The sequence below is a fragment of the Cloeon dipterum genome, chromosome X (genome assembly GCF_949628265.1).
Source record: "Cloeon dipterum chromosome X, ieCloDipt1.1, whole genome shotgun sequence".
NCBI lineage: Eukaryota > Metazoa > Arthropoda > Insecta > Ephemeroptera > Baetidae > Cloeon > Cloeon dipterum.
The window spans coordinates 15,017,756-15,042,412 of NC_088790.1; the positions used below are offsets into that span (position 1 = coordinate 15,017,756).

Consider the following 24,657-nt stretch of genomic DNA (forward strand, 5'->3'; position numbering starts at 1 on the left):
AAAATAGGGAAATTAGTGGAAATAAGGATAAAATGCAGTAAATAAAGAAGATCGGTGTTTCTAGATTTTTTTGCGATAAAAATACGGTCTTAGGTTTCATTAATTTCACTAATTTAAATTTCTGGAGTTTCTTAATTAAGACGTTATTTACTCATCTTGAGCTTTCAATTTAATTTAAATGATAATAATATGCTTGAATCACAAGTGAAACGTTTTCTCTTTTTATCACAGCGAATCCAATGAACAAAAAGAGCAACGCACTTTGCGGGCAATAGCGAAATTTATTTCCCGCGCTTTGTTGGACCGAGTGACACTATACACCCCCTTTACAAAATTCGTTGCGGTGATTGGCTGCAGCCTACTCGTCATAGTGCTCGGTTGCTCGCTCGAAAGTTCAAAGAGGATTTTGGATTTGTAGGCAACCAGGCAGGCAGGCTAAACATGGCGGTGGACTAACAACTGTATCGACTGTCACTGAGGATGGTTGCCGTCGCCGACGATTATGTAGCCCTTTCTTTCCCCGTTTATACGCGTGAAAATGCCAAGTAAGGTGTCCAAGAAAGTCGCCGGGATGATCATAAGGAACAGGAAGAGCGTCAAAGATGGCGTGGTCACGGTGAGTTCAGAATTAAAACCAAAAACTTGAGTCTTTTTGACAATTTTTGCTGGGCTCGCCCCTTTGGCAGACACTCATGTTCTCATATTTTCAAATTTTAAAAAAGTCTTGGTATTAACCGGGTTTCCAACTCCTGTTGAGCGTGGACAAATTGCACCTGCCCTCAGCATTTCCACATCCGCTCGCTCACCGGGCAGCCAGTGAAAATAATTTTTATCGTGTTGTTTGTTGATGTGGGCTCCACTCAAGCACACACGTTCATTTCTAAGGACGGTCGAGGTTAAAGCCAGAAGCGAGGCCCCTTATCCACCCTGACCTGGCCGGCTGCATACTGATAGCCGCCCCTTTTTGCACACTGATTACATTACGAACAATGGACTCCATAGTTCACTGCAAAAAGGAAAGGTCGAGTAAAGATAATTTTTATCTCTGTAGGAAATAAATTACCACGACACAACACTGAAACTAAAAATGTTCCAAGCTCAAATTTAATACAACGTAAAATGTGTAACGTCATGTTGGGAAGGTTTTACGCACATTTTCGTTATCTTAAAATATTGCTTTAATCAATCAAGGCTGACTCAATTAGTCTCAAATTCATTTGAATCACTTATAACGCCCATCAAAAGGAAGATAACACGGCCAAATGAAATACGATGTAAGATTGTGCGAATGTTAGAAAAAAGATATGAGGAATTTTCAAGATTTTTAACAACCAGACAGAAACTTGTTTGGTCTATAGAACAAATAATGAAAAATACTTTTCTATGGAATAAGAAATGGAATAATTATTTAAACATTAACAATATTTTGCTCCCTAGAATATCAGATTAACTCTATACCTTTTGATCAATACAAATTTTGACAAAACTTCCAGTGTCATGTTATGCACAACTTTACTCATGAAATAAATATTATGTAGAATCAAAATCGTTTAATAAATAAAATTCCAAGAAGTGGGGAGAGGGTGGGTTTTTTTATGGATACCGCAAGTCCAAAATAGCTGCACCAACTTGTAACTCGTGATTATTACACAAGACCAATTTATTCACTCAACTGCTTTTTCCTTTGTCGCGAAACAATTGAGGGGACGGAAGTGGTTGTAGATAGGAAAAGAAAAGGTATGTAGCGTTTTGTTGTTTTGTTTCAAATTAAAATGCAACCAATAGACTGAACCACTTTTTAACCCTTTTTACCCCTTTTGACCTTTTTCCCTGGTGTTTTCCCATAAACGCGCGTTACACAGTTGCAAAACAGATCAAAGTTAGTGCTTACCAAACTAGTATTTTAACTGCCGACAAGTTATTGGTGATTGAAAATCTGTTTTTTTCCAGCGACCATAATCAAACTACATAACCTGGAAGTCAGCTCATTTTCAGAAAAGCCGAACACAATATATCGAACCATTAACGAGTCATTAAATTTGTAATTTTACCAGCCAGTCGATAATTCAGCGACTCTAACGGATTTTTTAAAATTCATATTTTTATATTATTACACTACTTGTTTATTTTTGCATGTCAACCATTAAAGGAAAAATACAGGAAGAAAGGGAATACACTTCTTGCAAAATATTGCAAAAACGATTAATTACGATGTAATCTCTCACAGTACTGAGCTGCAAATAATGACACATACTAAAATCACTGATCACTATAAATAAATGCCACAGATGCTTTTGCACAGGGGGGTAAACTCGGGCGCAGTTCTTAAGTTCAGGTGGCAGGTCGTTCCACGGTTTCGCCAACCTGAAGGAAAATGCTCGTTGGCCGAACACGCTTTGCACAGACGGTGGCTGCAGCCGTGGGTGCTGACTATTGGCGTCGTTTCGCAGCTGCCGGCCTTCGATGATGCGAGCGCGCGCGTCAAAGTCTATTACACCTCCCTGGCACTTCTTGAAAAAATTCAAATCAGGGTACATTAATTGCATGCTGGATGGCATGATATATCTCAATGTAATTAAAAATGTTGAAATGAAATCATATTAAATTGGGAAATTCAATGGACAGTACAATGTAAATAAAATACAGTCCTCTTCGCATAGTATACAATTTATTGAAAAGAAAACAAAAGCTTTTTTACTATAGATATTTTCTAGAGAGTCTCAGATGTTACATAATCTCCCCTCTGTAACATTTTAAATGATTCCCAACATATTGTTATTAATTGAGACTTTGGTGCTAATTGTTGAAGGTTTCAACTTTCCAGCACTGATATTTTGAAGAAATTGAAACTGCTGAAATTTGCTTCGTTTCAACATTAAACCTTCCGATTTCCTGAACGTATATTTGACATGACGTTATCTTTGCTATGAAATTCAATGTAATTCATAATTATATTATTTGAAAAATATGTGAGTCTCAAATAATCTCGTTTGTCATAGTCATTAGAGTTGCGTGAAGACAAAAAATAACTTTGGGGAAACCGAGCAAGTGCATAAATGCTGGTATTTATTTCCAACTCCTTAAAGCATGCCGTGATTCTCATCGACATCTCTTCCTATATAAATTTACAAGTTCATAAACCAATCTGGAACGCATTCGTTTATCAACGCCCAGTGCCTTTTTGAAGAATCTTGATTTAGCACTTTCTAATTTATTGTAATCATTTAAATTTAAATAATGTGACCAGACTGCTTCAATACCATAGGATGCAATGGGCGAGATTGCTAAATTAAATAACTTTGTGGCCGTATCAATAGAGGACTTACACAGATTTTTGATTTTACATGTTGCAAAAATGGAGGCCTTAACTCTTCGATCAATGTGTTGACTAAAACAAGTGCCAGATGCTTCAAAAGTTACGCCTAGATAGTTGACTGAAGAGGAAATTTTAAATTATTTTTAAATTCCCTAGATTTATTAATTTTACTATATCTACCTTTGTTTCTAAATTTTATAATCTGACATTTGTCCCAATTTAAATAGAGAGACATTTTACCTTAATATGTTATAATATCACAAATGAGATCTTGGAATACGAGTAAATTTTCGGTATGAAGAACAATATCGTCCGTATACATAATAGCAATCTTTTTATTATCTTAATATTTGGAAAAGTATTGCTAACTAAAAACACCGCAAAATTTTTTTTGCAAATCTCAACTAGAATGGTAACCTCGTGAGCCTGTGCCAGTCGGGTTCAGTTAGTTCAGTATTAAAACCAAAAAATTGGTTAATCACAAAATATTCAGCTTTTAAGTCGTCCGGTGAGCAATTATCTCGTCTTTGCGTCACGTGCGTCAGTGGGAAAGCAGATAAGCGCAATTATTTTCCGGCATGTCGGACCTTGAAAGACAACTTTTCAGTTAGGCCACCTTGGGTCCGGGGGCGGTTTGCGATGTACCCGACGCTGTGGTGGGTGGCAGGCGCGCGTGATTGACAACAAAGGCCGCGTGCGCAATTCATAATTCAGGCTGCGGACGCGAAAAGGAGAAGGCAAACAAAACATTAATTTTGCAGCCAGCCGGCTTGCATTGCAACCCCCGGCCGCAACTGAAAAATAGAAGAGCTCTCGTGCCTTGCGGGTGCGAACGAATAATGGCGGGCTCTTCTCGCAGCTGGTCAGGCACCGGGCACAAGCAGGTCAACTACGTCGAAAGCCCTTCAGTCCTCAGCAACAACCACAAGCTTGCCCACAACAGAAAGCAAAGCTCAGAAAGCTTGGATTAATTATATTCCTAGTTGAAATTCAATTTAAAATTACCAAGAAAGGTTACTAAATTGTTCTTCAAAGGTCAAATTTAATTTGGATTAACAAAAAATTTAGTCAACGTCGGAAGAAGGGCAGAGAAAATGGAAATAGTTGACAACTGCAATATTGAATTTTATTCCTATTTCATTATTGATAAATTTATGGTGGTTTAACTTAAAAAAACTAACTATTAAAAATTGTCTTGATCAGCTACTGTCTTAAAATGTTTAACAATTAAAAAAATAGGGCCTTAAAGTTAAAAAAAAAACGATATACATCTCAGAACGCCATTGATGTCTCAAGGGTGATTGATTGATATTTTTAAAAAGATCCTTCGCAAATAAACAACAGTTTAAAATATTCTGGAACGATTTTCCTTTCTTTAATTTTTGTCTTTTATTTAGTTTTTGTACTTCTCATGTTGGAATCTAAATTTCAATTAAAGAGTTTCGTTCCCTTTATATTTTTGGTAGTGACAACTTTTCTTTATTTAACCAAGGTTTTTTAAATATCTAAAACAGCTGAGGAAAAACCCCGTGAAAATATCCGGAGAAAACCACTAGATATTTTTTTTATCTTATTGCCCTTCCTTTTGATATCGTAAAAAGTAAAAAAATAGTTTTTGCGTCATAAATCCGCAAAAACTATTATCAAAATCTGCTAGTGTCATCCCCTTTTCCCCCAACTTATGCTTGATTGTGATGGAAAGTTGGCAGCCGAAATCTGCCAAGTCGCGTGAAATTGGAACGCGGGGGAAAAATGGTACTGGCACGCGACCTGATTTTGTCGGAACGCGCATTGAGATGCTTGCTAGTGCTAGTGGTCCATTATCGAGAGCCCGAGGGGTGGTTGGGCGCCAGCGGGGGGAGAAAGCGAGAGAGAGGGAGCGCTGCCTGCCAGCCACCCCCGTGTTGTGTGGGCAAGACGACGCATTCCGACCGTCGCCACTGCTCAATCCCAGGGCAGTTCACAAATCTCGCCTGCAACGGTGTACCAAAAAAATTAATTGAAAGTAAGATTTGCAATACATTAAACATCGTTAATTTTACATCTCTATCGGATGGTATTTGGGATGGCATCCAATTTTCAAATGTTTTAATTTTTGACGGGATTAAAATTTTTCCCTTGTTATGTGGGCACATTTTTGGTATAATTAATGAATTAGCTAGTGTTTGATGTATGTCAATGACCAATGACCATACAATTTTTAGCACTCTTTGAGAACGTAAGTCATTGTTTGGAGCTACCATGTTGAAGTATAAGTTAAAATTTTTGTCTCATAAATACTGCTAAGTTTTGACAGGTTTCCGACTAAAAACTGAAACTTCTTTACAATTCGTCTGAATTAAACTGTTAAATGAAAATTATCCAATATACTTGAAACGCATAACTACTTCAACCATTTTTGCAAATTCACTGCACAAACAACTTTTTGCTTCACCGAAACGGAAGTAGTTAACAAATTATTCAAATGGATTTGACCTTCAAAATAATGAAAAGGGAAAGATATTTTTCCACGAAAAATTTATGGCATCACAAACTATTAACAATAATTATACAATTTACCTGAAAGCTCTGCCAACTGAGGTAAAATACTGTTTTTATTGCTACTAGACATCAGCTTCGTTTTGGCTTGGAATTTTTATTTCATGGATTTTGATTATTGTTTAAGTCCCACTGATTGTGAGGTGAACATTTGCCGGCATTTTGAAGTTAGAAAATGCGCTTGTTTGCATTCAACTGTCGGTAATCGCCAATAATTTGATGCCATCAAGTAGATTTCTCTCAAAAAATATATTCCAACATCGAAATATATTCACCTCAGTGGGCCTTGAATGGAAAACACAAATTTCAATGAATTTCATATTTAATAAGCCCCTTTTTCTTTTGCAAAAATTTCAAACTCGTTTTAATTTCTGCACGAATTGAATTGATTTCCTCGCGTACGTCGTACGTGGTATCTGTCGCACTTCCCTTGGGCACAGGCAGGTTGGTTGGAGGGAAAGATTGGGGTTTCGGGCGTGGAGCGGCGCTGTCGGCGCGGCCGCCGGTCCGCAGGCTCGGCCGCCTGCGCTCCGCCAGCCAGAGCAGAGTGGCAGCCGAGATTTCGGCTTGAGTGCAGGTGTTTGGTGCGTCGAGTGCGGACGAACGTGGCCCGACGAGGCCCAGATTCAAGGGGCCGGCGGCCCCATGATGGCCCGCGCACCCAAAATCAATCGCAACAGTGCCGCCTGACCTTTTTGTTTCGTCGTTGTGGACAAAACATGTTGCTTGGTGCGTCCTGATCGAATTAACTTGAAAACTCAGTTTGTTCCGGACAATCACTTTATTGAAACGCGCGCGGCAGTGCCTTACAATTGTTGTGATCTTATCATGGAGGAGGGCAGCAAAAGGGCGGCCCTAGCGTCACAGGAGACCCTGGGCGCGACATCGGACCTGACTGCTGATGCCTCCTTCAAGGCAAGCCACGCCACGCCACCCTGACCCTTTGACCTGCGTTTTGCTCTCACGAACCAACACGAAACTAAGAAGTACCGTTTTCCACGAAGCACCAAAAATTCTTTAAATCACTTTTTTAATCCACTCCTTAGGTAGACATTTATCTTATCTCGATTTTTCTACAGTTTATTATACAAAATTTAATATGTTGAATACCGGTCTAGTCGTTTATTTACAATTTTCATTGACTTGGTTATATTTAACCCCTTGTAATTTTTAACTTTATTAAAATTAAAGGATCAATCAGTTAAATTCGTTTATTTTTTGTCGCACGGTGGTAAAAGAAATAGAGTTTAGTTTATCAGATTGAATATGAAAAGCGTAGCCGGGTTTTAGCGATCGATCGTGTTCTGTCAAAATTATTGTTTACCTACGCACGCCCCTAATGACAAATAAGAGAAGCATGATAATGACGCGCTCAAGTTCGATCGAATTCCGCTAATCTCTAAATTTGGTCGCCAGCGAATATACATTTTACTTCTGGGCGTCTGCGTTGCATTACATTTTTCCTGCGACCGCGGATAATATTCAGTGCTGACGTCACTTCCCAACGACCAGATTTCGCATATGCGGCAAATAAAAGGCTGGTTGATGAATAAATATCTCAGGCTTGGAAAGTTTTAAATGTGTTTTCTGATTTTTTGTCGGTTTTGGGCTTCATTCAGACAGTTTTAAATCGGTTTTGGAGCCAATTTGGACGTTTATTTACCCATCTTTAGTGGTCGATTTTCTTACCAAAGTATCACGATTTACGGGATTAACTTAAAATTGCATTTATTTTTGTTCTCATAACAGGATGCTTTCAGGTGATTTTCACCTCATGGTGATTTTCACGATGAAATTTGATTTAAAATTCAGACTAAAGTAAATTTTAAGGTCCATAAAAGCTCTTTCTGCTCCAACTCTGTGCTACCCTAAAACTGACTTACTTGTAGCTCAACAAAACCTTGAAATTTTTCGTAAAAACTGTCCCTTAAAACCATTTTTTTAATTTAGAGAAGTTGAAAGCAGCAATCTAATGAATTGACAAAAATACATTTTTATGCAACGAGTTGCTATAGCAAAACGTGGGTCAAAATGGTTAAGCTTTTATTCCGGCATGAATCTGACTTTTTGTGTTAAAACAAAAGGGTGAAGAATGTGGCCTTTGCAACGTGGACTCGTCAACCGTCGAAACGGCGACGGTGCACCTCGAGTGCAACAACAAGGTCTTCGGCAACGACGCTAGTGAGATCCAAACGCCTTATTCGAATTACGCAAACATGTTCCAGGTAATTATGCCTATTGCGTCGCCAACCCCCGGAAAAACAGCCCTTGTCTCGCGACTGACAAGGGCAAAATGACAAAATAATCACGCACGTGCAACCTCTGACTCGCAGCTGCGGGCGAAAGCGCAAAAATGCGGGCTTCTATGTTTTCTTCGCCGAATTTGTCCCACCGCAGTGTCAAATTTTATTCCTGGTGTGCAAATTCCCACAGTATTAGAGGTAAAAATGATATGGCCGCGTTGTGTTTCACTCTTGAATTCCAAAGCTTAGTTTGCGTGTCGAAATATAATTGATATTTAAAAAAAATATCGCATTTCTTATGACTCCAGTGAGACAGCCAATTTTTGTTCAATTTATTTAATTAAATCGCTAGGAAGACTCTTTACACACAGCTTTTTTGTGTCTTAAAGTATGGTGGGAACGAGGTATCAAACGTCGGATCCTTGTAGATGTTCGGTTGAAGAAAGAAACATTCCCCAAGGATGCATTGATGCCGTGCTTATTTCACTTCATGGTAGCAACTGCGTCCCAAACTCGGCCGTAACACTGTAGAAACGAATACCTGAACGAGAGCACTGAACTCGCTAACCGACGGAGCACAAAATAAAGCGAGAGAATATTTCCAACATTTGTAGAATTTAAACCGTTTTGATTTCATAATTTAAAACAAATATCTGACCATCTAAATTTTGCTAGAAAAAAACAAGCTTATAAAATTTAAAAATAACTTTTTACAAAAAATGCTGTTTATACGTGTTTTGGCTCCAATCAGACGTATTTTATTCGGGTTAAGATCCAATTCAGTCGGTATCATACCCAAAATAAGTCGATTTTTTAAACAAAAAATCACGAATCTTACAGTCTAAAATATTTTACTACAACTTTACCGCCCCAACAACTGACTATGTAGCTCAACAAGACTATTTACAATTTAGTCAAAATTGTGTCTTAAAATCGACTATCCAACTAACTAATAAATTAGTGTGTAAATGCGCGAATAAATTTATTTACAGAATTATCAACAATGTTCAATCTCCGTGCAAATCGCTCAAAGGATGATAAACAATGGCGAAATGCAACAGACCCTGCAATCAGTATTGAAGCCAAAAATCCTGTTACGCGTGCAAAAATATATTGATGTTCAAGGGAGCTTGGTACGTGCGGCACGATCCGCTCATATTTCGAAGGAAATCCATGGGGATAGCGGTGGCCTCGAAATTCAGTTGATCGATCCCAATGCGGAGGTCCTCAGCCATTTACTCCGAAATTACTGTAATTCCGCCACTCGGTGCTGAAAGCGATCTGCAGGCGGTCCGTGTGTCGTTAGCACCTCGCGAATTTAGCTGCTATTTGGCCACTCTTCTTCGCTTTAAGAGACGCAAATTGGAACACTAAATGCCGCCCGTGAGTGATGTAATGTAAAATGCACTCACTTGCCGCCGAGCTGAGAGTGCGTGTCACTGTTCGCTGCGATAAGACTCAGAATTGCTCGTGCGAATTGGAGTAATTTCCTCGCACGCAGACTTCAAACAAAGCCTCAAGCCCAAATAGTGTCATGCAGATCATAAATAAGATAAATAATGTGTTATATATTTTACCGCGAGAGGATAGAATAAAACCAAAAAGATATTGTTAAAAAAATCAGAAAATTTTCTTTGGTTTAATTTTCAATATAAAGGGATTTTACTTGAAAACTCCGCATGCCTTCCAAATTCAAAACCTTTTTTCATTAAACGTGTAAACTTTTATGTTTTAAACATTAACCAATGGACAAAAATTTTAGATGTATATAGTTCATTGTTTTCAAGTTACGGAGGTAACTAAAAATTTGGAAATTTTAGATTTTTAATTTTCGATCAATTTTAACAAAATGAATCAACCAGTAAAAATATCAGAAAACCGTTTATTGCATTAAGGTCACTGTGGGCCTCTAAAACATTATGAAATTCATGATTTTGCTGAAAATTAAAACACGACATTCTTAAAACTCACAAAAGTCGGTATGCTTTATTTAATTTTAGAATAAATTAATATTGCTAGTTCTGTAGGAATGCATTATAAAAATTGAAAACAAAATGTGAAAAAAAATTTTGAAACGGTTATCTGCTGGTGAAATGGAATTAAACTTTTGAAAGTTTACCTGAAACAGAATTTTATTTAAAGATGACTTTAGAAAAAGTTGAAATTCCGTGAATTGTCGACTTCTCATGCTGACTGCGGCTGTATATTAATTATTAACTTGTGCGAGTTTTGCGCCCAACGAGGGCGATTATGCAAATGGGGGGCAGGCAAGTGAGTTTGCCGGCTCCATGTGTGTGGTGCGGTCGTGCTCACAAACGACGCTGATTTATTTTTAGATAATGGCTTTTATTATGTAAGCAGCCCCACGCGTGCTCAGTGCCGGGGCAGCAGGTGCGAATCCTAAATCCGCTTGTAACCTTTCACCAGGCTCACCTTGCCGGGGAGAACCCTGGAATCAGGGTCCACACGAAAAGTAAAAGGTTGGAAACTAGCAGTCATACTCTGAAAGTAGATACAAAATGTGGAAAAAATAATTATCATGACAAGGAACAAAGAGAGCAGTGAATTGGGGCTTCTTTTGAAAGGGACTCGAAATGTCTACCTTGAACTTATTTATAGTTGGTTAAACCGTTGCCGCAGTCTGGCTGTCCGCTTTCGAGCCAAGCCGTGATTGATGTTGGTCTGTCCTTTTCCCCACTTTTGCCTGCAAATGCTGGTCCATTCAGATCTGCCAGATTAGCACGTTCGTCCAACGCCGCAACGCCTGTTTCGATCGGTGTGGCTCGAAAACAAACCGGGAAACCGCAGACTAATTGTTATAACCACAATCACATTTATTTTAAATTTTCTGCATTTTTTGTAAGTTAGAAGTTTCAGGATTTTAGACATTTTTTTTTACATCTCAACTTGGATAGAGCTCAACACTTGATCTATTTTTAAATGATGTTTTGCCAGAACAATATCTTATGGAAAAAGAATGTACGAGAGTTCACACAGCAATGTTATGTAATCGTCCGGAGTTATTGTTTCTGTTTGTAGATATTGCTATTTGAAACCTGCCTGAAACCTAAACGCAGGCGGAAAACTGCTAACATCCTGTCAATCCATCTGCTGCGCGCCTATATATTCGAGTTTATCGCAAGTTTAATCGTGCATTCGTCAGTAAATGACTTTGGTGTATTTTAGCTGCCAAGAAGTGTTCGCTCTCTACTCATGACAATTTTTCCTCAATGTTATCTTGCAGCTTAACGAAACATTTCGCTTGTGTTCTAAAGAGTGCTCGTTATCGTAACGGGAAAATTCGCAATTTCACAGGGTACTGCTAATATTAATTTCTGCAAAAATGCTTTCGTTTAGCTTTTAAATAACTCAAATATATCTGTTCTATATTAAATACTAAAAATCGTCACAAAGGCTTGTGCCATGAAATAATTTCTGTTCGAGGTGGGTTATGAAGGGCATCAATTGAATTCTGATTATATGAATGTTAGAATTGTTGACTACAATTAGCATTTGATTAAATTGTTACGGTTTAATAATCAAATCAGAAACCAAGTAAAATTTAAGAATTGGCCAAATTTATCGAAAATATAAACATGGTTTGTCCGTAAATTTTCGCTTGATATACCTCTCGTTTCGATCTATGCAACGTTGTGTGAATTTTTTCCTCCTGACGATATAATGATTTTCAATATGGAGACATAGCTCGTCGCTTGATTAGCATGCGAACTTTAGGTCCGATTTTCTCGGAAATTGAAGAGGCAACCTTGGAAAAAATTGGCCCTCCCAATTTTCAGAAAATGTTTTAGGTTGAGGTTAAAATTATTTTTATGAATCTTGAAGTGCGCACATCCCCTTTTAAATTTATGCTATACCTTTAATGAAATTACGTCCAGGTGTCTGTGTCTGTTGTTCCAATATATATTTTTTTTTTTTTTTTTTTGGCAAAATGAGATCGTGGTTACTGTGGATTTGTACAAGTGATGCTAATAACCATGTTTACGCGGATCAACACGCTAATTGGCCACGTGCTTGTGCCAAGCCAAAAGCATAATCACGCGGCCGCTCATCTCTCATCTCGGCACGATGCATCGCTACATCAATATTCATCAAGTGGGCCGCGCAGACACATTTTGGCACTCGCTTTTATTGCGGCAAACAGGCCAATCATGATCTCGTTGGCCCACTTGAACTGACGTCTCTTCATCGCGTCCAAATTAACCCTTTACCGTGCGCAAATTGATGCAGTTTAGAGGCCTACTCCCGATAGAATTATTGCTTTTATGGTCAGGTGTATCTTTATCTTGTCCAAATTAAAATGAATTTTTTTATTATTTCATAAAACCTTTTCTTTGTCAATGCGTGGAACATGATTTTGTTGCTTACAAGTTTTATCAATTTTGCTTCAGTAGATCAGGTAAGATATTTTTCGAACTAATACGCAGCCCACAGCCGCCAGTGAAGCTACACCAGCCGAACAAAATACAAAAAAATGAGGATGGTGTGCTCATATGAAGATTTAAAAAATGTCCAAACTCTCGTGGAAGAGCCCTTAAATATGAATAAATTATATTTAAGCTAAAATGCAAACAAAACAGAACTATTTTAAATAATTGAATATGTTAGTTTTCTTTATTTTCATTCTGTACAAATTTTTTACTCTTGGAGTTTACGGTCCTTTTTGAATAAGATGCAATTTCATATTTACTACCATAATATCATTGAAAATTCCCTCAAACATAAAGTAACTCCTTTCATAATCATTAGTCATTATTTTGGCCCGCTAAACGTGCGCACGAAAACGCTTCATAGAAGTTGCATGTCACTGTTGCTTCCCAGAAATGATCGAATCTGGCCAGCGCCGTATTGATTTGGCATCGATTGTCTGATTGGCTGCGGTATTGTGCTCTGCAGAGAAGCAAACAATGTGTCGACAAAAGTGACGGAGGGACACGTTGAATTTTTCAACATTGCGGGTTCGAATCTCGCTGCCACCGTTGTTATCAGATAACTCTGCAGCTGGGCACTTGAGTGGCAGGTCTGGTGGCATGCCGATCAATAACCACACACACTTGCATATAAATACCTTTCGTTTTTCGGTCGGTCCAGATGATAATTAAGGAAAGACGTGAAAAGCGGGGATATTTTTATGAAAAGACTGAAATTTAGACGTTTGAATATTTTTTCTGAGCTCAAGGGACCTCTATTGATCATGCAATTTTAATTTTACAGAACCGCCTAAACTGTCTTAAAAACTGTAAAATCGATAAAAGTCAGTGATCAGCCAAGTTGTTGGTTTTTATTGCTGAAGCAAGATCCCTTTTGTTCAAGAAGTTTTTATTATAATTGAAATATCCAACCTAAAAAATGCTGTTGGTCTTTTTATCCAGAAATACTTTGATCATACAAACAAATAGTCGATTCTTTTTTTTTAAAGTGAAAAAATATAAAATACCTTAGCGGTATATCCATGTGAGTCTGATGTTCTTTTCTCCTCAAAGAAGTGTTTGGAAAGGGTGAACAAAGAAAGGGCTTCTTCCTTTCACGATGCGCGGCTTGGAATGGATTGCCCACCTAGGCGTCTTTTGTTACCTCTGCTCTTTGTGGTGACACCGATAAATATTTCACAAATAATACAGAACAAGTGCCAAAAAACGAGCCGCTTTACATTTCCCTCTTTCTTTTTCTTGTCCCAAATTTCACCAAATCGATTATTGAATTGCTCGCTGAACCGAAAACACGCTTACTCTTTTGACATCAAGTGTCTTTTCTGTTGCAGTCGTCTGGAATTGGAGAGCCGAGTGTTTTTCACGCGCTCGTCGTTATTTTTCTTGAGTTCTTCGCTTGGGGACTTCTGACTGTACCAATCATAGCTGTGAGTATCTATACTTCAAGAAAACAAATTCAACACATCTGTTACTCAAAAGAGTTGATCTTTGCAATTTTTAAAGATTGTTTAAAATGTTTTCATGTTTAAAAGAAATGAAAGTAGATAAAATGAGTTCATATTTAAAGTTGAATTAACAATTTTCATGTTTATAAAATTTCAAATTATATTCTCAATGGCATTAACGTTTCTTTCTTTCGATTTTGTATCGTTATGTATATACATATATGGATAAAATTAATAAACAAATAAGTGTTTCCTTTTTATTTTTACACTGCTGTGAAGCAAAAGGTTGAAAAATTGGCTTTTTCGTATTAGATAAAATTCGTCTGAATTGGCTGGACTTTGAAATTCAAAATCAAACATTTTATAAAAAAATGAATAGAAAGAATTATAAATAAAAAATCCATCGTTGATATTTTTGCTATCAGGTCGGAACGAAAAATTGCCACAAAAGATGCCATTAAAATTTTTGTTTCATCTTAAATTTAATTTTTTCTCTGCATACCGAGTTAATTACATATAGTATAAATTCGTTTACGAAGAAAGCAGAAGTTAAATAATTATGAATTTAATTAGACTTATCAGTGCAAAATTTCTAACCCAATTTTTGTGGACAGGTGCTAAATGACACATTTCCTGATCACACCTTCTTGATGAACGGTCTAATCATGGGCATCAAGGTGAGTCTAGTACGAAAAAGAAAAGAAAGAAAGCTGACGCAAATCGGTTGTAGGGATTCCTCTCGTTCATGAGCGCACCTCTGATCGGTGCATTGTCAGACGTATGGGGGCGCAAGTTTTTCCTGCTCATCACCGTCTTCTTCACGTGCTCGCCGATCCCCTTAATGACCATCAACACGTGGTGGTTCTTCGCCATGATCTCCATCTCGGGCGTGTTCGCCGTCACCTTCTCCGTCGTCTTCGCCTATGTCGCTGACGTCACCGAGGAGAGCGACCGCTGCCTTGCCTATGGACAAGTGAGTCGTGCATCCCTATTTTTAATTTAAAAAAGAGCCTTTGTTCCTGATGAATATGGTGTTTTTTAATTGGTTTTTGTTCATTCTATAAGAGAAATGAAACACTAGTCAAATTAAATACATAATTTTTAATGTGTTAAAATGATTATGGTTGGTTGGAAAATTATTAAAATACGTGAAGTACTGGAACATTATTTTTTTCACGTTTTTGGTGAAATCATTGATATTTATCAAGTTCTACTTAACGAGCAACAAAATTTAACCAGCAGATATTTTTTTGATGCGACGCAGATTGCTAGTTATATTATTGAGCTCTAAAGATTAAAAAGCCTTACTTGATTTCACATATGAGGCTTTGATTAATATCAAACTTTCAAGCCAGTTTCCAATCTTAATCAATCATGATCATACTTATTGTTTAGACTCTACTTATCGTTGTTCTAATTTTTATTTCCTGGAAAAGTCTAAATATCCAGCCAAAAAGTAAAAAATAGGAAGTTTCATCAGCTTTCAGAAAATTATTATGCCAAGATTTTGCTCTATGGTAAATCATTAAAATATTACGAAGTCCAGGATAAACACTAGAAGGAAAATTCCAATTTTTCTAGGAATATATAAAGACCCACCGGTCGATTTGTTTGATCAAGTTTTTTCTACAAACCAAATTCCGTCTAAATTAAGCAAAAGCTGTATAATTTTTAAAATCCTCGATCATTTAAGGCCCCATAAATCACAAAATCCTCGAATCAATAAATATCCACCAGGGCACATGTTTCACGTCATGAAAAGTTAAAAAATGTGGACCTCCGAGCTTGCGATGGTAGGATTTTAAAATCGCTGCGTGGTAGCTTTGCGCACGTGTTCTACGGATTTTATTGTTGTCGTGGCCGAGATAAAAGTCGCTCCATTTTTGCCTTCTCTCGATTTTGCTTGTGATGATGGTGCAGGAAGATCTTTTGATCATTTCTCGAACAATGAGTGGGTTTGAAAGGGAGTCTGAAGAAGCTCATTTTCAATGCCAAACACACTGCTGCAGCTTTTTAAAAGTCGCAGTGATAAAATGTAACTTGAGAGAGCTTCGTTTGGAGAGAAAAACTTAGTTTTCAATAGAGTCGTTTTCGCACAGCTCTGAAAATTATCAAAACTAAAACTAAAAAATTTGTTGTTTTCTATGTTTTATTAAGAAATAAAAAAAAATTGCTTAAATCTCGAAGAACAATTTTTGCCTGTCTTCAGATTTTAATCTTGGATGTGAAAGTAAAATTTAAAACAGCAATTTAGTTTAAACATCTTTTCTCTATTTTGAATGATAATTATTTTTTAAATCATCGATTAATGAAATTTAAATAAACTAATGGCTATACTCTGCGCGTTTATTAATTCAGGATGGTTAGCTATCAATCAATACAATTTTGAAGGGGGAAATATATTCAATTCAATTCAATTTTATATTACGTATTTTAGCAATTCGTTAATTTTAAATTATTTCGAGGCTGTTTCACGATCCAAATATTAGCCAATTTAGAAGGTCTTTGCAATTTCAGAAACTTACAATGATTTTTATTTCTGTTCAAAATGGTTCAAAATTGCATGATGATGATGATGATTCTGTGACGATTTTATGCTCGTAAAGCGTCTATAATTCCTAGAGCAACAGTGTGATTTTTTCTCGTAATTTTTGTGTTTTGGCTTTCTGAAATTCATCTCATCAAATGCTTAATTTAATTTGAGACAGTGTCCATCTTGTCACAACCATGCAAATTTAACCCTAGTTTCCTGGTATCATGCCGACCAATTATTTTGCCAATTATTTTCCACCAGGTTTCGGCCACATTCGCAGCCAGCATGGTGATCTCGCCTGCGCTGGGCGCATACTTACTGAACATGTACGGCGAGGCGGTAGTGGTGGCGCTGGCCACGGCCATCGCAGTTCTCGACGTCTTCTTCATCCTGGTCGCCGTGCCCGAGTCGCTGCCTGAGAAGATCCGACCGTCGTCATGGGGCGCTCCCATTTCATGGGAACAGGCTGACCCCTTTGCTGTGAGTGACAACCAACTACTTCTTGGTTCAAAATTAATCAATTTTGCTTTGCAGTCGCTGAAGAAGGTGCGAAAAGATCCCACCATCCTGATGCTCTGCGTGACAGTATTCCTCTCCTACTTGCCTGAAGCAGGACAATACTCGTGTATTTTCGTTTATCTTAAATTAGTAAGTATGACCTTTATTTTCTCTTTTATCTTGTACTAAAAATGATCAGGACTAAATTAATTATTGAATGTTTAAATGAAGACAATCAAACATCTGGCCATAAAATGTCATATCTTATTCGTGCTTGAAACTGTCTTCATTTTTTTTTAAACTAACCCCCCTTTTCTATAAGGAAAGGAGTGTAAAATTGCTATGAAAATTTAGTATTTAAAGGGAGACCAAATTTAGTTTTTTAGTTAGTACATTTATTGGATTTTAAATAATTCTAGAATTTCGAAAAGATTCTTGCTTGCTTCTATAAATTTAAATTCAACAGTTTACTAATTAATTAAAAAAACCCTCAAAACTGGTGCATATGATTTTACAACAAACTGTTAGAAATCGACAAGTTACAAATTAATATGCGCATTTGAAGCCTATTAAAGATAAAAACTGACTATTTTCTGAAAGATGGATAAATTTCCAATATTTTTGTGTCCAAAAATGATTTTGAACTATGACCAATTTTGCAAAAATTAAATTTATAATCTTGTTTATATTTTACAGTAAAAGAAAAGTTATAAAAGGTATTTATGTCCTCTTGTTTGATTTTCGTTGTGCAGGTTATGGGCTTCAGCGTGGTGATGGTAGCCATCTTCATCGCAGTGATCGGCATCCTTTCAGTGTGCGCTCAGCTGATTCTTGGCTTCCTGATGAGGGTGCTCGGCCCGAAGAAGACCATCATGGCTGGTCTCTTTCTTGAAATGCTTCAGCTCTTGTGGTACGGCCTTGGCTCGCAAACATGGTGAGAAAAATTTGTAAATTTGTGAAATTGATGAAGATTTCTATATGATACCTGATATATTTTAAACATTATTATTTACAAATAGTTTTATTAAAAATCTGAACTTTAAGTCAAATTTCTGTCAGTTTTCCGCCACTTAACTATTGAATTGAATACTCAAGCTTTGATTTTGACTTTTCGCAGCTAATAATGAATCTAAAATCAATTTCTTGACATTTTTTGTAATTTTTTTTTAATTTTATGAAAATGTTCTTAATTTTCTATTGTTTAGAAAACTGGAATTTTATTTCTGGTTATTAAAAGAAACTGCAAAACCCGAAAAACAGCTGGTTATTTTGGAAAAAAAATATGCTGATCAATTGATCACTCTTTTTAAAATAATTTCTTATTATTATTTTACTGATTTAAATTTGGAAATTTTAAAGGATGATGTGGGCGGCGGGACTGCTGGCGTCCATCTCGAGCATCACATACCCAGCAATCAGCGCCTTCGTGTCGATGCACACGGACGCGGACAAGCAGGGCCTGGTGCAGGGCATGGTGACCGGCATGCGCGGCCTCTGCAACGGCCTTGGCCCCGCCATGTTCGGCGTCATCTTTTACCTCTTCCATGTGGACCTGAACGAGGTCAGCTCCCCGGCACCCGCTATCCCAGGCGCCAACGTTTCAAGCCACACACCTGACGTCCATTGGCGTCACGCAGACCAGGTTTGTTATTTATTTTACCTTCTTATCTACTCATATTAATTGCTAGTAACTCTTAGCATTAATGTCGTGTTTTGCGGAAAAATTAATTGTTTTATAATGAGAATTTATTATTATCGATTGTTTGAGGTCTACCCTGACGCCAGGGTTTGAAATATTATCTGAAGGTTTAGTATTTTCTGACCTTGGGGGTAATCCCCAGACAACGTACCGAAAAATCAGGATGGCGCTGATTGTGAGACAAAAATTTAAAAATTGTACCTCAAATCATATTTTCCATAGAAACCCCTTAAAAAATCATAAAACAAAAGTTAATAACATACATAATTATAATTTTACTCATAAAACTGCAGATTTTGTTCCTCTTTTGAGAATATTGAAACTTTTTAAATTTGAATTCCAACCTTTTTGCAGGCGTTCCCTGGACCTCCATTTGTTTTCGGTGCGGCCCTGGTGGTATGCGCCCTGCTTGTTGCTTACTTCATCCCAGAGGGAAACTCAATGGGAAATAATTTGCGGCCAACCTCATCTCGCAGACATTCTGGTGAGCTTTAAACTTGGTTCATAAAGAGCCAATTGACTCAGACACTCTCGCAGGCGAAACAGTTTTAAAAAGCAAACTTCCTGAGCGCGACACAGCAGCACTGACGATTGCATGATTTAATTAGTCTCGATTTTAGGGTGGTAAATATGCATATTTTCGTAGCAAAACTGTGAAGTGAAACTTGTTCATGGATTTTTGTGGCTTTGATCGTCAATCTTGTGAATTTAGCAGGGTGGATACAACAAACGCTTTCCATGATTTTTTTAGGAAAAAATTGGAATTATTTGAAGCAGATTTTTTTAATTAATTAAAATCATTAATATCACTTATTCTTGGCTTCTGTAAAATGTTTTCAATTTTAAATAGATCTTGCATATAACTAAGACATACAATATAATCAATTGGATAAATTTAAAAGTAAAAAATACCCTGATTTAGAGCATTTAATTCAAGATTCTTATAGTAACTTTCGTTTTCACCCACTTTGCACCTCTCGCAAGGACAAATTTCATTTTTAGATTCATGCCTAATTACTTAAATTAATATTTCACACTTTGTTTCTGTTTGAAATTTTACGGACATTTTTTTTACCACTATTATATCTTTTCATGGCTAAAAATTTTTAAAACCAATTTTTTTGGATTTTTTTTTACATATTTGTTAAAACATTTACCCTCTGACCTTAAATTATGTCCCTTATTGATATTTTTAGAAGTATTGAGGGTTGTGGAAAAATTCCATGATCATCTATATATTGGCTTTTGAAAAACGGACTTTTCTCTCTGTCTTATTTTGAGAATAACGCCCATGGAAAACACCAGATGGACAAAACTGCAAACCATGCATTGCTTAAATTTGAGAGTTAAAGAATATGTGAACGTCAGCATTATATGTTCTGTCATGTCTCTGTTGCAAATCGTACAATTTGAAAATTGTGTTCCACAGGTTTGTCGATGGAAATTCAATACGAAGTAGATAGGAAGAAGCATGACGCACCTGGACCTCACTCGCCCTTGGTAGAAGACGCAAATATTCTGTAAGACGCGCCGCAGACAATTCAAAACTAGTCCCCTGTCCATTTCACTCGCTGTATCTCTCTAACTCTTTCTACGCAACTGTTGATGCATGTATGTGTCTCTGAAGAATCGGTTCAGTCATCTCCCTCCCCCCTACTAAACGCTGCTAAGATACATAAATTAATATGAATATATCGATGGTAGTTGAGATGGTATATTTATTCTTGTTAACAAATATTACTCGTTACTGAGAAAGGCGGTTAAAGAAAAGATTGCAATTATTTTTCAAAAGACGGCAATACGCAATAAGATGTTCAAATTTTAAACGAAGAGAATTGAAGCTTGGAGTGAGGCTCTTTTAATTCAAATCAAACAGTGATAAAATCTATTTCAACAAATTACAGTACTTACAAGGCAACCCTGCGTATCTTCCAAGTTTGAAAGTATTTTTTTATGTTAATACAAGCAACCAGTTAAAGTTTTTCTAACTATCATTGCTTTTTATTTGTGGAGATCATGAAAGAATTGATTGTTTATCAATAAGCAGACAAAAATTACTAAATTTTTCATTAAATTAGGAAGTTATGCCGGGGTATTTATCAAACCAAAAGTGAAAGTATCCACGGCTCTATTTTGGAAAATTTTCCAAGTGGCCATGAACTTGATTTTTTTCTCTTTGAAAATTAGATTAAATTTTAACCGCTCCTCCTTCCAAGCTTAACCAATCGACAAAGCTCATTGGAGAACTCATGGCTGATAGAAACCTACCAACTGATGTGTAAGTAATATTGAACGAGGTGAAGATAAAAAAGATGAAACTACTAGTGTTACTATGCATTTAGAACTGTTGCTATTCATTTAGTGGCAGTCGTTAAAAAAAGCCCATTGTCATTTGAACCCCGTACTTTAGGCGTGTCATACCAAAAATAGAGAGGCGCCCAGCAGGGTAAATTAATTAATTCAGTCCTGATCTCATAGATGATGCAAGATGTCTGCTAACAGGATTATAACCACCGTCATTACAATGTTTTCCATTCCGAGCTAGGCGCGAGTTTTGTTTTAGTGTTGAATGTTTCAAAAGAGTGACTGAGCCACCACGTGTTTTGATTCGAGACAGAGAGTGCGTCTGTTGAAATCCATTTTCACACCATGACAACTTTGCCAAGTGGCTCGGCAGGATTTTGTACAACTTAAATACCAAACTGTATTGGTTCGAAATCAAGTGACTAGCATATTTCTCATCCTACCGAAAATGTTGTGTTTACACGTCGCGAGATGAACACTTTAATTATCAATCAAAATAAGAGACCAGATTGCTTGCTTGAGTATGATTGTGTTTGTATTATCTTTTACCACCATATGATGCGAAAAATTATAATTATAATGAAAGGTTCAAATGAAGGAATATGTGAAGTACGTAATTTAGGGAGTTATTGTCCTTCTGTTTCAATAAAGAAGTGAAACAACCATATAAATTTGACTTTTACTTGAGTATATCAATAACCTGGAGCTACTTGAGTTGTAGGTAAATTGAATTAAATTATTAAAAGCTTAATGGAACGAAAATAATCAGAATTAAGGGAAATTAGCGGTAATCTTGAAACACTTGTTTAAATATCTTGTTCAATTATATCACCCAGGGAAATTTCCGATCCACTTAAATCTCGGATTTTCAAGCCTGATTCTCAAATAAATTGTTACAAAAATTTTTGAAACAGGAAATTTCAACAGCTTTCAGAATATATTTAGTTTTATACAACGTTAATTACAAAAGCCCACGACACTCACTTTAAAGGGAATTTTCAAGTATTTCTAGTAATGCCAAAAAATGATCCAGGGATTCATTTGAGTCTTCAATATTTGTCTAATAACCAAATTACATCTAAATAGAACAAAAACTCACTTTTTAAATCAATTTCTAACTTTTTAGTTATTTAATTGAATGCAAGCTTGAGAAAATAAGACCAAAATTAATTCTTTTCAGTCCTTTTTAATCGCTATCAACAATTCTATCGCTATTCCTTATCTCATCTGGAGTTCCTTTGGTAAGACTGCATGCCCGTCAAATTACGAATCTGGACACACAAAAATTCGGTCAGTTTCAATTTACACCGATTGAATGTTTTCACCAATGTGAGTGAAGACTGCGCGATGTCCTTGAGGATTTCCTGCTGGCGACTGCAGCTTCCACCGAACTCCTCAACCTTCCTCAGGTCATCTATCCTGCGTGCAAGCATCCGCCACGACTCATCACAGTTTGCGCTTTTGTCTTGGACTAGACTGAGTTCCCCAGTGATGTAAAGCCCAGCGACTGCTGCTCTTTTTGTGTACCAAGTAGCCTGAACAAGAAGAAACAAACACTTCAGCAAATGCAATTAGGTTATAGTTGGTAAATTCCTCTGTAATGGAAGCCTCAAACAGTTCCACAGTTGGCACCACCAATCATTTACAATTATCTGCTAATCGTCCTGCAACTGTATATTCTTAGGCTAAAATTATTTTATTTGACGTGTTGAAGACCATATTTTTTAAGGTTTAGAATACAGAGAAACAGGATTTAGAGCCCAAGAACAAGAAAATTGTAAATTAAAGGTGCTACCTACTGTTGGCGACATTTAACACATTTTCCCAACTGGCAAATTTTATATTTTAAGAAAAAAAATCGAAAAATAATTTACATTGAGAGATCGGTCGCCAGCAAAGAAGCAAATGTCATCGGCCAGCTCGTAGAGCAGTTTGTACGAATCTAAAGAACTGTGGGGACGTGCCATCAGGGCCATGGCTTGCGGCCACTGGGGCAGGTATGGCAAGATCATCTGCAGCCTTTGCTCCAGCAGCTGGTGTACTTTGGTTAGTTCATCACTGAAAAAGTGGTTGGAACATTAATATAAAAGTCAGTACAGTTTTTCTGATATTATTAGGCATATAAATTAGGAAACCCCAATTTAAATATAGAAATAAATTACTTTGTATGAATTATTAATTGTTTCAACAAAACCTAAGGAAGCATAGCTCTTCAAATTTAAATTTAGCGTCCTGTATCCTATGTGAGAGACCGCAAAATAAAATCAACAGCAAAACTGCACAAAAACACTCCAGAATATTTAAAAAATGTCAAATTACGGTCGTTAAAAGAAACCAGACCAACAATGTTGCAAACCTTGGAAAAAGATCATCTTCTTACCTTTTAGCAGACTCTATCTGTTCGTCTTTGGCGATTTTCCTCAACTCTTTATTGCAGTTTCTGTGGAAGAAATGCACAAACGAAGTTCCGCCATGCTCGAAAATGCCGTGGCTCGACTTGGATAAGCCGATCGATTCTGCCCCTGTAAGAAATTGTCTGTGTATTTTGAAGTAGAGATTTATTAGATTTAAATCGAAATTCCAGATTGTTCCTGAATTTCTGGGAGGACAAGAAAATTTAAACCAGAATAGGACAAGACAAGACTGTTTTGTTATGTAATTTCTTGTAAATCCGTCAAGAACCCACCTAAGCAACACAAGTTAAATCGAAAATTCACATAAACAACACACTGAAAGAAGCCAGTGAATTAAATTAAAAATCAAGGACAGGAAAATTCAGATTTTTGGGAAGAGCCAAGGCAGTAAATGAACACTTAAATAATAATTAAAATTCCACACTATTATGTAATAATTGTAAAATTTACCAGCTTCCAGGCATTCTTTGGTCCATCCTAACTGGTGCACCAGAGGGAGAGCTGCATTGAATATTTTAAACTTGACGTCATCTTCTTTGGATGAAGAGTCCTGCTCCTCTCTACGACCTTCACTTTGGGCCGAAGCATTTGCGTCTTGGCTGGTCGTTCTGTTTGTAGAAAAATTTGAAGCGAGGAGTGGCCGAGCGATGATGGTCGTTCTGCCCATGATATTTCCATAACATTGGAGCAATGGTAAGTATCTCGCGAGCACTGCAATAAAAGAAAAATTATCTTAGTGTCAAAAGAAATTTCCAGCATTTTAGAAAAGACGAAAGCTCACTCCTGTCAATTTTCCAAAGAAGAACCGAACCTCGGAATAGTGAAAACAGCGATTTTTCTACTTGTCCTCCTCTGTTAAACCGACAGCTACAAAAACATAAGCTAAGGGGGTGTGTCGTCCTTGCTGTTACGTAACAATAACCACGCCCCTTTTTTGATTACAAAAAACCGGGAAAAAATGGGGAAACCGGAAAATCAACCATTAACAATTCAAATGGAAAGATAACTTCACTGACCCTAACAGAATTCATCATTTTTGTAGAATGTTCAGCAATATTCGCAACAATGAAATAGCAGTGTTGCGAGCTTTGAGAAAATTTTCATTGCTACACTAAGATGATAATAAAATCCACTACATTTTTGTGAGAGAGACTGTTAAAATAAATTATGAATCTTTACATATCTTTCAAGATAAATTAATTTTGGAATTAAAAAAGGG

At 36.8% G+C, this 24,657-nt stretch overlaps 2 protein-coding genes across 5 annotated transcripts; one reads left to right on the forward strand and one right to left on the reverse strand.

Moving 5' to 3' along the window:
- Positions 1-394: 394 nt before the first annotated feature.
- Positions 395-21,695, forward strand: LOC135947060 (hippocampus abundant transcript 1 protein). 4 transcript variants are annotated; one of them, XM_065495618.1, is made up of 12 exons: positions 6,391-6,769; positions 7,939-8,079; positions 13,877-13,972; positions 14,605-14,667; positions 14,721-14,963; positions 16,785-17,003; positions 17,058-17,171; positions 17,774-17,955; positions 18,381-18,663; positions 19,075-19,204; positions 19,258-19,344; positions 20,150-21,695. In XM_065495618.1, the coding sequence occupies exons 1-11, from the start codon at positions 6,683-6,685 to the stop codon at positions 19,317-19,319; spliced, it is 1,620 nt and encodes a 539-aa protein (XP_065351690.1). In that variant the 5' UTR covers positions 6,391-6,682; the 3' UTR covers positions 19,320-19,344; positions 20,150-21,695. The 4 variants fall into 4 exon arrangements, with proteins under 4 accessions (XP_065351692.1, XP_065351690.1, XP_065351691.1 ...); XM_065495619.1 differs by having other exon boundaries at positions 19,258-19,341; XM_065495617.1 differs by lacking the exon at positions 19,258-19,344 and having other exon boundaries at positions 6,392-6,769.
- On the reverse strand, positions 20,514-24,375 carry Coq9 (ubiquinone biosynthesis protein COQ9, mitochondrial). Its single transcript, XM_065495622.1, has 6 exons — positions 24,220-24,375; positions 23,889-24,149; positions 23,405-23,546; positions 22,899-23,082; positions 22,350-22,559; positions 20,514-22,295 (listed from the first exon to the last, which is right to left on the reverse strand). Coding segments are annotated over exons 1-6 (846 nt in total). The 5' UTR covers positions 24,221-24,375; the 3' UTR covers positions 20,514-22,247.
- Positions 24,376-24,657: the final 282 nt, after the last annotated feature.

Excerpts from the sequence above, each read along its gene's own strand:
- Coq9 (XM_065495622.1), bottom strand. Across the intron at positions 23,547-23,888 it reads CAAAGAATGCCTGGAAGCTG|GGGCAGAATCGATCGGCTTA; the intron begins GTAAATTTTACA and ends AATTTCTTACAG. Across the intron at positions 22,296-22,349 it reads CGCAGTCTTCACTCACATTG|ATTCGTAATTTGACGGGCAT; the intron begins GTGAAAACATTC and ends TTGTGTGTCCAG.
- LOC135947060 (XM_065495617.1), top strand. The coding sequence starts at position 6,683 with ATGGAGGAGGGCAGCAAAAGGGCGGCCCTAGCGTCACAGGAGACCCTG. Across the intron at positions 6,770-7,938 it reads CTGCTGATGCCTCCTTCAAG|GGTGAAGAATGTGGCCTTTG; the intron begins GCAAGCCACGCC and ends TTAAAACAAAAG. Across the intron at positions 13,973-14,604 it reads TGACTGTACCAATCATAGCT|GTGCTAAATGACACATTTCC; the intron begins GTGAGTATCTAT and ends TTTTGTGGACAG.